Source organism: Pristiophorus japonicus, chromosome 6, assembly GCF_044704955.1.
Source record: "Pristiophorus japonicus isolate sPriJap1 chromosome 6, sPriJap1.hap1, whole genome shotgun sequence".
In the NCBI taxonomy this organism is placed as follows: Eukaryota; Metazoa; Chordata; class Chondrichthyes; family Pristiophoridae; genus Pristiophorus; species Pristiophorus japonicus.
In genome coordinates, this window is record NC_091982.1 from 215,285,911 (window position 1) to 215,298,215 (window position 12,305).

A 12,305-nucleotide genomic window follows, 5' to 3' on the forward strand; every position below is an offset into this window, starting at 1 on the left:
GGGTGAGCGCCAGACATGCAGCCAGAAACTGGTGAGGGGAGGGAAGGGTGCGGGGAGCCCCCAGATGTGATTTTAACCCACTACTCGCCCCGTTCCTGCTGGGTGGGCTAGGTTAAGTATTAGTTCTACAACTTAAAGTGCACTGTGGTGCATCATGCAAATAATATTAGTGCCAACAAGTCGAGAAATTAGCATCCAATCTGTGGTGAATTCTTTCGTACCTACTTGCTCAATTTTGAAAAGCAGCATTTCTGGGGGTAATCTTAATCTAATCTGCCGAGTAGCAGACGGGTCTGCCACCTGGTTTACACCCCGTCTGATTTTACACTCCTTAAATTCAAGTGAGAGTAAAATTCAAGTGAGAGTAAAATCAGAAATTGTAAAACAGGTGGTCCACCCAATTGCACCAGCTTCCCACCGTCGGGATAGGTTTAAATTACCCCTTGTTGATTTCTGTTAGGATAAGGGAAATTATCTGTACCAGGCAAATGCAGTACAATTTGAAACTAGGGCCCCGATATTAATGTGGAGACAGGTTCAAAGCTGGGGGTGCATGGGCGTAACTCGAAAGTCAAGTCAGCGGGTCGGATTCTCTGATTTCAACTTGATTGGGGCAATAAGTTTTGACATCCGAGTTTTGCATCTCCAAGCTGCACAACGGGCATGATGTACACCACATGACGCAATCTCAACTCTATTTAAAGGGACAGTGTAGAAATGGAAATGGGAGGAGTCAGGAGGTGTTTATGATGGATGGCTGCACCTAGACTTAATGATGTTTTCCTGGAATTACTGCTGGGTGCCGTCAGGAGCGGGAGGGACATACATTCCCCCAGTAATGGGAGGAAGAAACCTGTGGCTCTCAGCAAGGCGGCGTGGTTGGAGGTTGGATGCAGTGCATGAAATGGTTTAATGACCTAACCAGGCAAGGAAAAGTGAGCACATTTGCTGATTCACCTATTTGCTGTGGTTTAACACCCATGCCCCCCCCCCACTTTTCACTCTGTCTTGCCAAGTGTACTCCATCACATCACTCCTCACACCCACTTACCTTTCAGCAGCACCCAGCCTTCACTTTCTTTGCCGCCCCATTTATACACTCACCCCAATCCTTATGCAATGTGATTCATCTGTCTCAGTCACCCTCACCAAATGAACTGCATCCATCTGGTGAATACATGACCTTCAGTCGCTCACTGGTCTGTTTTTTCTCCCCTTGTAGAAGAGAACGCAAAACACAAGAGAGCGGGAGAGGACTCGGGGTTGGGGGGGCGGCGGGGGGAGGTGGCACATATAGTCCAGCTCACAAATGCAGAAGAGGATGCCATGGAGATAAGTGGAACACCTGCATCCCTCTCAATCAGAGATGGAATGACTGCGATGCGCAAATAGCTGGTGATTTTATTTAATCAAATATCTAAACTATGAGAAGACTGTGTATGGTGATCGTCAAGATCATTACTTTGCCACGACTAATTCATATCCTTTTCTTGTCTTCCAGGACGTCCACATGTACAGTAAGTGTTGCTAGAGATGCATGAGAACGATTCCTCAGATGACATAATTCCTTCTGAGGGTGCACAGGTTGTACAGCCATGCACCAGAGCAAATACTCGCATTTTAATTGGCCGGTTGGAGAGTTGGTTGGGTTTTCACCTCGTGATTCACTATTCACAAGTGAGCATGAGGAGATACTGATGCCAGGGACAGCTGTGGATAATCCATATCGGGGTGGGGTGGGGGCTTAATCCTCTCCAAGTTCTGCTCAGCTGAACACAGAAACTGAATCTGGGGGCTATCTTTGAGAAGAAGAATGCAAGAGGTGCATCAGCAACTTAGCCAGGCACTGACAGTCATGCCACACACACTCTCCACAATAGCAGAGAGGATGGAAGAGTGCAACGATCACTAATGGATTTGTGGTGCAGGCAATTGCGAGAATGTTTGCTATGGAGAGAGTGGCCGCCTCCATGAAACTTCAAGCATGGCTCTCAAATGATTCCATGCAGACCATGACGACCGCCAAGCAGACTTAAATAGGATGATAGATACCTTATCCATGGCCTTACAACATGTCACTAATCTTCAGCAAGCTGGTTTGCAGCAGTGTGGTAGGAGTGGTGTGGCGCTGGCCCAGGTGAGTGATGATGGTGAAAGGGACATGGAAGTGGGAACTCCACTTAAAGCGCTCTCAATTCTCATTCATCTCCCAATGGCTGAAACTGCCCCTGCATGGGTGCAAGTGAAGCCGTTTTTAGCAAGGCCCTCAGGGGTTTCCAAACCCAGACAGCGTAAGCCAAAAACATCTCAGAAGTTAGGGCAGGGACCTGAGCAGCCTGCAGTGTTCAATGTAATTTGCCACTCCTCAGATAATTCGCAGTCCATGCCTGCATGAAGCAAGACCTGGACGACATTCAATCTTGTGCTGATAAGTGGCAATTAACATTTGCGCCACACAAGTGACCATCTCCAACAAGCGAGATTCTACCCACTGCTCCCGGACATTCAATGGCATTACCATCGCCGAATCCTCCACCATCAACATTCTGGGGGTCACCATTGACCAGAAACTTAACTGGACCAGCCACATAAATAATGTGGCCACAAGAGCAGATCAGAGGCTGGGTATTCTGCGGTGAGTGTCTCACCTCCTGACACCCCAAAGCCTTTCCACAATCTACAAGGCACAAGTCAGGAGTGTGATGGAATACTCTCCACTTGCCTGGATGAGTGCAGCTCCAACAACACTCAAGAAGCTCGACACCATCCAGGACGAAGCAGCCCACTTGATTGGCAGCCCATCCACCACCTTAAACATTCATCCCCTCCACCATGGCTGCAATGTTTACAATCTACAAGATGTACTGTAGCAACTCGCCAAGGCTTCTTCGGCAGCATCTCTCAAACCCGCCACTTCTACCACCTAGAAGGACAAGGGCAGTAGGCACATGGGAACACCATCATCTGCAAGTTCCCCTCTAAGTTACACACCATCCTGACTTGGAAATATATTGCCATTCCTTCATCGTCGCTGGGTCAAAATCCTGGAACTCCCTCCGTAACAGCACTGTGGGAGTACCTTCACCACATGGACTGCAACAGTTCAAGAAGGCAGCTCACCACCACCTTCTCAAGGGCAATTAGGGAGGGGCAATAAATGCTGGCCTTGCCAGCGACGCCCACATCTGTGTACATATAAAAAAAAACAAATCTACTGCCCGAGCACAAGGAGGCACTGGAATTACATCAATCACTAGAGGCATCCATTGGCATGCAACAGCCCTCCCTCTCATTTCACCCTCTTGCTGGGGAAACACAAAGAAAGAGAATATGATTAGGAAGTGGAAGACACACACCTAACACTGTCACTTAAACCCACTTACACCACACATACTGTCAGTGTAATAGGACTCCCATGTATTCATCATTATAGGCAATCCCTCAAAATCGAGGAAGACTTGCTTCCACTCTAAAAGTGAGTTCTTAGGTGACTGAACAGTCCAATACACGAATTACAGTCTCTGTCACAGATGGGACAGACAGTCATTTGAGGAAAGGGTGGGTGGGGAGTCTGGTTTGCCGTACTCTCCATCCGCTGCCTGCGCTTGTTTTCTGCACGCTCCCGGCAACAAAACTTGAGGTGCTCAGCGCCCTCCCGGATGCACTTCCTCCATTGGTCTTTGGCCAGGGACTCCCAGGTGTCGGTGTCGGTGGGGATATCGCCATGTATTGTAAGACCTCATTTGGACAGGGCAAAATATGCCAATGGTGTAAAAATCCAAAAGTGACAATTGGTCTTGACGTAGGATTGGGGCCAATGGAGGTGATACTGTGTTTGGTAAAAGTATTGGGTACGTGTGCTTTCTATCATGCATTGTATGTTTCAGAGCCTTACAACTGTGTGACTGATTCACTGTGCAGATAAACCTCTCTCATGGCCTCAGTGCCCCATAATGCAGGGCATGCGCAGCAGGACTGTGGGCTTCAAACATTTCATTATCAGTTCTATGGAGATAATAGGGATAGACATATAAATTAATGATTCCTACAAACAAGAATGCAATTTTAAACATTTTACTTACATATTTAAGTGATGGACAGGAGAGTGATTTGCTTTGCATTTTGAATCTTCCATGCTAATAACTGTGCTAACACAGATTGAGATTTTTCGGGCAAACTCCAGCAGTGTTTCCATCTTTCATCCTCCATATTGCATCTCGTTAATTTGGCATGGAATTCTTGTTCCTAATAAGCTTGTCTCCAGTTTATTGGTCTGTCCCAAACTGATAGGGTTGCACATCTAAGGACGACTGTAATCGTCTTCTGAATATTCCAGATTTTCATCATTCACAATTAAGGCTTTTTTAATGTAATAGTACAAATCTCAGAGCAAGCCCTCTTACACCTTGCAGCTTCACATGAAGAATTAGCCTACTAACAAGAGAAAAAGCTATAAATGAAAAATAATGACATTTAATGCTGTTAAGCTGAGCAACTGGCCAAGGTTTTGTCAGCAAAATTATGATTAATTGCTCATTTGGGATTATCAATTAAGTGTTAAAGTATTGCAATAAAGAGAGAATTACAGTAATAACACCAATGTAGTATGTATTAACCATCTTGTTGTAGGCTTAGTCTCCAAGTGATCTGCGTGGTGACTCAGTTGGACCCGATCCAATTTCTAGAAAAAGCGACTAAAATTTGAACAGTTTAAAACTGATTTCCAAACTGTTTAAACAAAAAAATACCCAAAGTCTGCTGAAAAATAATTTACATTCAGCATCAAAAAAGCATGCATGGAAAAATTAACTGAACAAGATTCCCAACACTTTCAAAGAAAGGGCTGGTTGAAGAACTTTGCAAAAAATATATATATTTTTTTTAAAAGGTGACAAGGCAGACCCGGGTAACTATAGGCCCATCAGTTTAACATCAATAATAAGTAAGATGCTTGAAGGAATCATAAGGGATGCAACATATGAATACTTGGATAGGGAGGCACATATTAAGGACACCCAACATGGCTTCATGAAAAAGAGGTCATGTCTCACAAATCTAATTGTATTTTTTGAAAAAGTTACAAAGTTGGTGGATGAGTAAAGCCCAGTAGACATTATCTACTTAGATTTCCCAAAAACTTTTGACAAGGTACCGCAAAAGAGGCTTCTCCATAAGATCGGAGCCTCTGGTATTGGTGGAAATATATTGAGTTGGATTCAGAACTGGCTGGCAGGACACAGGCAAAGAATAGTTATAGATGGACTTGAATCTGTATCGACACCAATGGAGTCCCGCAGGGATCAGTTTTGCGACCATTGCTTTTTACTATTTTTATTAATGATCTGGATTTTGAAGTTGGGAGGCACAATTTGCAAATTTGCAGATGATACCAAGATCTGCACAAGTGATAGAACTGTAAAAGATGCTCATCTGCTTCAGGCAGATCTTAATGTGTGGGAGATGGTGCTCAAAGTCTGGAAAATGAATAACTTAGATATGTGCAGTGTTATCGTAGAATCATAGAAATTTACAGCAAGGAAGGAGGCCATTTCGCCCATCGTGTCTGCACTGGCCGACAAAGAGCTATCCAACCTAATTGCACTTTCCAGCTCTTGGTCCGTAGCCCTGTAGGTTACGGCACTTTAAGTGCACATCCAAGTATCTTTTAAATGTGGTGAGGGTTTCTGTCTCCACCATCCTTTCAGGCAGTGAGTTCCAGACCCCCACCACCCTCTGGGTGAATACATCTCCCCCCAATTACTTTGAATCCACACCCCCTGGTTGTTGACCCCTCTGCCAAGGGAAACAGGTCCTTCCTAAACACTCTATCCAGCCCCTCATAGTTTTATACACGTCAATCAGGTCTCCCTTTAGCCTCCTCTGTTCCAAAGAAAACAGACCCAGCAGCTCCAATCTTTCCTCATTCTCCAGTCTAGGCAAATCTCCTCTGCACCCTTTCCAGTGCAATCACATCTTTCCTAGAATGTGGTGACTAGAACTGTACACAGTACTCCAGCTGCAGCCTAACCAGTGTTTTATACAATTCAAGCATAACCCCTTTGCTCTTGTATTCCATGTCGCGACTTATAAAGGCAGTATTCCATATGCCTTCTTAACCACTTTATCTACCTGGTCTGCTACCTTCAGGGATCTGTGGACCTGCACTCCAAGATCCCTTTGTTCCTTTACACTTTTCAGTGTCATACCATTTAATGTGTATTCCCTTGCCTTATTAGACGTCCCAAAATGCATTACCTCACACTTACCCAGATTGAATTCCATTTGCCACTGTTTTGCCCTCCTGATCAGTACATTGATATCTTCCTGCAGTCCACAGCTTTCTTCTTCAACCACACAGCCTATTTTAGTGTCATCTGCAAACTTCTTAATTATACCCCCAACATTTAAGTCCAAGTCATTGATATATACCACAAAAAGCAAGGGACCCAGCGCTGAGCCTTGCGGAACCCCATTGGATACAACCTTCCAGTCACAAAAACATCCATCAACCATTACCCTTTTGTTCTTTCTTCCCCTCCCCCTTTCTGTACTTAAGAATGTGCTCTTTTCGAACATTCGGCAATTCTGACGAAGGGTTGTCGACCCGAAAAGTTAATTTTGTTTTTCTCTCAACAAATGCTGCCTGACCCGTTAAGATTTCCAGCATTCTCTGTTTTTATTTCAAATTCCAGCTTCCGCTGTATTTTGCTTTTGTATTACCCTTTGCTTTCTGCCTCCGAGCCAATTTTGGATCCAACTTGCCACTTTGCCCTGGATCCTATGGCCTATTACTTTCATGACCAGTTTATCGTGTGGGACCTTATCAAAAGCTTTGCTAAAGTCCATATACACTACATCATACACACTGCCCTCATTGACCCTCCTGGTTACCTCCTCGAAAAATTCAATCATGTTAGTCAGACACGACGCTCCCTTGACAAAACCATGCTGACTGTCCTTGATTAATCTATGTCTTTCCAAATGAAGACTTATCGTGTCCCTCAGAATTTATTCCAATAATTTTCCCACCACCGAGGTTAAGCTGACTGGCCTGTAATTACATGGCCTATCCATTTCTCCCTTCTTATACAAGGGTACCACATTAGCAGTCCTTCAGTACTCTGGCACCACACCTGGCACGCCAGAGAGGATTGGAAAATGATGATCATAGCCTCTGCAATTTCCTGTTTTGCTTCTCTTAACAGCCTGGGATACATTTCATCTGGGCCTGGGGATGTATCCACTTTCAAAGCTACTAAGCCCTTTAATACTTCCCCTCTCACTATGTTTATCTCGTCTAATATTTCACACTCCTCCTCCCTCATTGCAAAGCCTCTCTTTTGTGAAAACAGATGCAAAGTATTCATTAAGAATCCTATCTACGTCTTCCGCCTCCACACACAAATTTCCTTTATGGTCTCTAATCAACCCCACGCTTTCTCACGTTATCCTTTTGCTCTTAATTTATTTATAAAACATATTTAGGTTTTCCCTGATTTTGCTTGTCAACATTCTTTCATGCTCTCTCTTTGCTTTCCTGATATCGTTTTTAATTGCACCCCTGCACTTCTTATATTCCTCTAGATGTTCTGCACTGTTGAGTTATCGGTATCTGTCATAAGCTTCCTTTTTTTTCTTAATCTTAACCTGTATGTCCCTTGACATCTAGGGGGCTCTAGATTTGTTAGTCCCACCCTTTTTTTTAAGGGAACATACTTGCTCTGAACCCTCAGGATCTCCTTATTGAATGCCTCCCATTGCTCTGACATTGATTTATCTTCATTCAGCTGTTTCCAATCCACTTTGGCCAAAATCCATCTCAGCTCAGCAAAATTGGCTTTACCCCAATTGAGAACTTTTATTCCTGGTCCCCCTTTGTCCTTTTCCATAACTACCCTCAATCTTACTGAATTATGATCACTAGCAGCACAATGCCCTCCCACTGATACCCTTTCCACCTGCCCCTCTTCATTCCCCAAAACCAAGTCCAGAACCGCCCACTCCCTTGTTGGGCTTGTTACATGCTGGCTAAAGAAGTTCTCCTGAATGCATTTTAGGAATTCTGCAGCCTCTACCACTCACACTACCTTTTTCCCAGTTAATATTAGGGTAGTTGAAATCCCCCACTATTACAGCTCTATAGTTTTTGCACTTTGCAGCAATTTGCCCACATATTTGATCTTCTATCTCCCTCTGACTGTTTTGAGGTCTATAGTACACTCCCAATAATGTGATCGTCCCTTTTTTGTTCTATAATTCAACCCATATGGCCTTGTTTGATGACCCCTCTAACATATCATCCCTTCTCACAGCTGTAATTGTTTCTTTAATCAATACTGCGACCTCCCCTTTTTTACCCCTCTTTCTATCCCATCTGAAAACCCTGTAACCAGTAAATGTTGAGCTGCCATACCTGCCCTTCTTTCAGCCATGTCTCCATAATAGCTATAATATTGTACTCCCAAGTGTCAATCTGTTCTCTCAGCTGATCTGCCTTATTGCTATACTCCTCACAGGGAAGTATATACCATTTAGAATTGCCAAACTCCCCTGGTGTCTATTTTCCAGCCCTTGATTCCACTGTCTTCCAAATTCACTTTCTACTTCTACTTCTACGCTGCCCACTTCCAGCTTTGCTTCTCTCCCCACTGAATCTATTCTCCGGTTCCCATTCCCCTGCCAAGCTAGTTCAAACCCTCCCCAACATGCATGTGGGCAGGGCAAATGCTCAACATTCATACACCCTCCAGGGAAAGGCATTAAAGATGGTGAAGATAGAAAGAGATTTGGGCATTATAGTGCATACATCCTTAAAGGTACATGAGCAATGACGTGCAGCGATAGCTAAAGCAAATAAGGTGTTGCGGTGTACCCATAGGTCAATTGAGTATAAGACGAGGCATACTGTTTTGTCCTTGTACAAGACCTTAGTCAGGCCACACTTGGAATACTGTGTCCAGTTTTGGTCTCCTCACATGGTGGGTAATATTGAGGCTCTGGAAAGGGTGCAGAAGAGGGCGACTAAGTCTAAAGCATTTTAGTTATCAAGATAGGCTAAAAGAGTTGGGACTCTATACCTTAGAGCAGTGTAAACTTAGGGGGGGATATGATTGAGGTTTATAAGATAATGAAGGAAATCATATCATCATAGGCAGTCCCTTGAAACAAGGATGACTTGCTTCCACGCCAAAAAAAAGGATGAGTTCACAGGTGTTTCGAATGAAGAACCTGAACTACATCCTCAAGGGTGGAGGATGCCTGTGCGTGGATTTTTTTAACATGTGGTGGCCGTTGCACACCACGGGTTTGACAGAGCTAGTCTAGTCCAGTGGCAAGGATTACCCAAGACAACTGGAGACCTGCTCTGCTGCACAGACCTAGGGCGCGCACATATCCCATGCTGCCCCTGGGCCACGATCATATCCCTCCACAGTCTTTCACAGCTCTTTCGCCCAATCTCGCTGCTCCTGCTGTATCTGCCCAGGCTCCAATCACCGACCTGGACCTTGCTGACGTCACGCTTTGCTGCTGTTGCCCTCCTGCACCAGCTCGTGCTGTACCTTGCAGTGGTATGCTTCCATGCTGTCCAGGGGCCGCACGTCACTCCTTTTATGGCCCCGACCTGCTGCTGATTGTTTCTCGCAGGTCAGGGCCTCCACGTCGCGTGAAGGAAATAGACGGTGTTCCAAGTGACAGTTTATTTCAATTAAATAGGTTAGGCAGGACGAGGGGTCACAAATTTAAGTTGTATAGGGCTAGATCTAGGTTAGACGTCAGGAGGAGGTTCTTTTCCCAGAGAATAGTAGACCTCTGGAACAAGCTGCCATTTCATGTGGTGGATGCAAACTCGCTGAATTCCTTCAAGCAAAAACTGGATTTGTTTCTGGCTGTGGTGGAGATCACCTCTTACAGAAAGTAGGTACGCAGGGAATTTAATGGCCAGAGTGATCTCCTGGATTAGTTTTGATCACTTAGTTGGGTCGGAGAGGAATTTTCCAGATTTTTTTCCCCAAATTGGCCTAGGTTTTTTATGTTTTTTTGCCTCTCCCAGGAAATCACTTGGTTTCAAGTGGGGTGGAGAGTATATGTTCTGATACACAAGGTATCGCAATTGTGTGGGACAGGCTTAATGGACCAGATGGTCTTTACCTGTCCATCATTGTTCGTAAGTTCGTAAGATTTTAGCTTTTGCTTTTTTAAATCTTGAGGACTGATTTGCTGGGCCTAACACTGTATCTGTTGAGTATAACCCTGCATCTGGTGTGACTTGTAAGCTTGAACAGTTGATAGTGAATTCCAGTAAAGCATTCTACAAGTGACATTTGCATGTATAAATTGGCTAGTATCATTGATTTCATGTAACAAAGATCAGTTACAATAAGCTAAGGGGAGTATACCAGTATGCAAGATTTACTTGGCATGTTCTTAAACAAATGAGGGGTTTGTGAAAATACAGTGCAAAGGAGCTCATGTTTCTCGGAGATTTATTTTTGTCTATTTCCCTTAATCACCTAAAACAGGTACAGCCCATTGTGCCGACATGTACCCGGAAAACCAAAATGACCTGCCACAGCTCAAACAAGCAAGAAAAGAGATTTTTCACCGGCTCAAAACCTGGGTTAAAGAATGAAGTCTTTAACTATGTGAGAATGAAACATATAGAAGGATTCAGAACTTCAGGGATTCACTGTATTTTTTTCTCCCCTTGACCTGTTCATATAGAATGTCAAGAACAGGTGCTGGTTACCTTTTCCCCTCCAAAATGTGTTAATGCAATGCCTTTCTGTATAAACTGTATTAAAATGCTTTTCACAATATATCTTCTAACCATATTAATTTATGGTTTAGTCAGCAGAATGAGTGTTAAACTATACTTGCAGAATTCTACAAGAAAGTAAAGAAGCACACCATATCAAACAGGAAGTGTGAGCTATTGTACTATTATACCATTTTTTTATAGTTAGATAAATATTTAGGATCTAAGAGTTAATGCTATCCAGATTAGGATGGTGCAGTCAAAACCGCAGATGTGAGAGATGTTAGAATTATAATACTGACCTTGGAAATCATTTGACCAGCGGCGTAACGGGAACAAATGTGCCGGTGAGGTGAATGGCTTATGTGAATTGTTCCCAGGTTTTCATTACTTAGACACCAGGAGGAAATATATAGAAATAGATATTTCATTAATCAAGGATGGTGTGCACTGGAAAATGGGAAGGATTGGGATAAGATAAAGTAGATATTCCCACTGCTGTTCAATGACATCATTTTCCAAGTCTGATTTTAGAATAACTTGTTGGGATGGGTCTTGGGTCCATGAATCAGCTGCTTCAACATGTCCAACTAGACTGTCAAATCAAGTCATTTTCGCAATGTTTTCTTTTTAGAGTTGCTCTGCAATAAACACTTCTTGAAGTAAACTGTAAAAGCAAATTTTGACTGTTGCAAGTTGAGCAAATCTATTAATATAAGAGGAATGATGCTGGCATCATATCTTTTGGACCTTGCTATTCGAGCAATTGTGATAGGGAATTTCTCTCATGATCCTGATATAAAATGTCATATGGAGGTAAGATAGAATTTTTGAGTCTGAAAGTATTGACTGTATTGTAAGTGATATTTGTTTTCTTATTGTTTGAAGGTCCCATTAGATCTAATCCACTAATATTGCCTTTAGTTGTTTATTCTTGTACGTTCAATGGAGCTCAGCAAGCAATGAGATGATAAATCCTGCACATGTTATGAGATTTTCTGCTGTGTTGTTGCTGCACTGCCTGTCCTTTTCTTTCCTTTTTTGAGGGGGCGGCAGAAGATTTTGTGATCATCAATGCAAGGCACAACTCTGGACCGACAAATTGAACATTATTCATCCGCTGCAATTTCAGATATAGCACGAACATAAAGCTCTCTCTGCAATTCTCACACCTGCTTAACAGTGACATTTCCATTTTCCACAACATCTGTCCTGATAATCTTTCTGTGTAAGATTTCTAAGTTAATGTAAAATTCCCACAAAATGATGCCATCCTTATTCATTATGTATTCTTCTTCAAGGATACAGTCTCAAATACTGCAAGAATTATGTCACTCAAGTTTACCAAATGTAACACTTCACAAGTCACTGGTAAATGCACATGCAAATAGCAATAAGCTAACACAAAATAATTTTAGCACATATAAAAAAATTACTATTTATTGCTTAGATTTACTGCATAAATAGAATAGACTTCCTGGATCAGTCATTTATGGACAATTATGTAATGCAAGTCACCAGCAAACATAAGTGGACCTGAGTCCATGAT

The 12,305-nt window shown here is 43.1% G+C and overlaps 1 protein-coding gene across 1 annotated transcript in view; it reads left to right on the plus strand.

Moving 5' to 3' along the window:
- The window catches only part of prss59 (serine protease 59, putative), a 135,885-nt gene extending 125,255 nt beyond the window's left edge, over positions 1–10,630 (plus strand). Inside the window, exon 12 of the mRNA XM_070884081.1 lies at positions 10,521–10,630. Coding sequence (XP_070740182.1) covers positions 10,521–10,630 — 110 coding nt within the window. The remainder of the gene's footprint in view (positions 1–10,520) is intronic.
- The last annotated feature ends 1,675 nt before the right edge of the window (positions 10,631–12,305 follow it).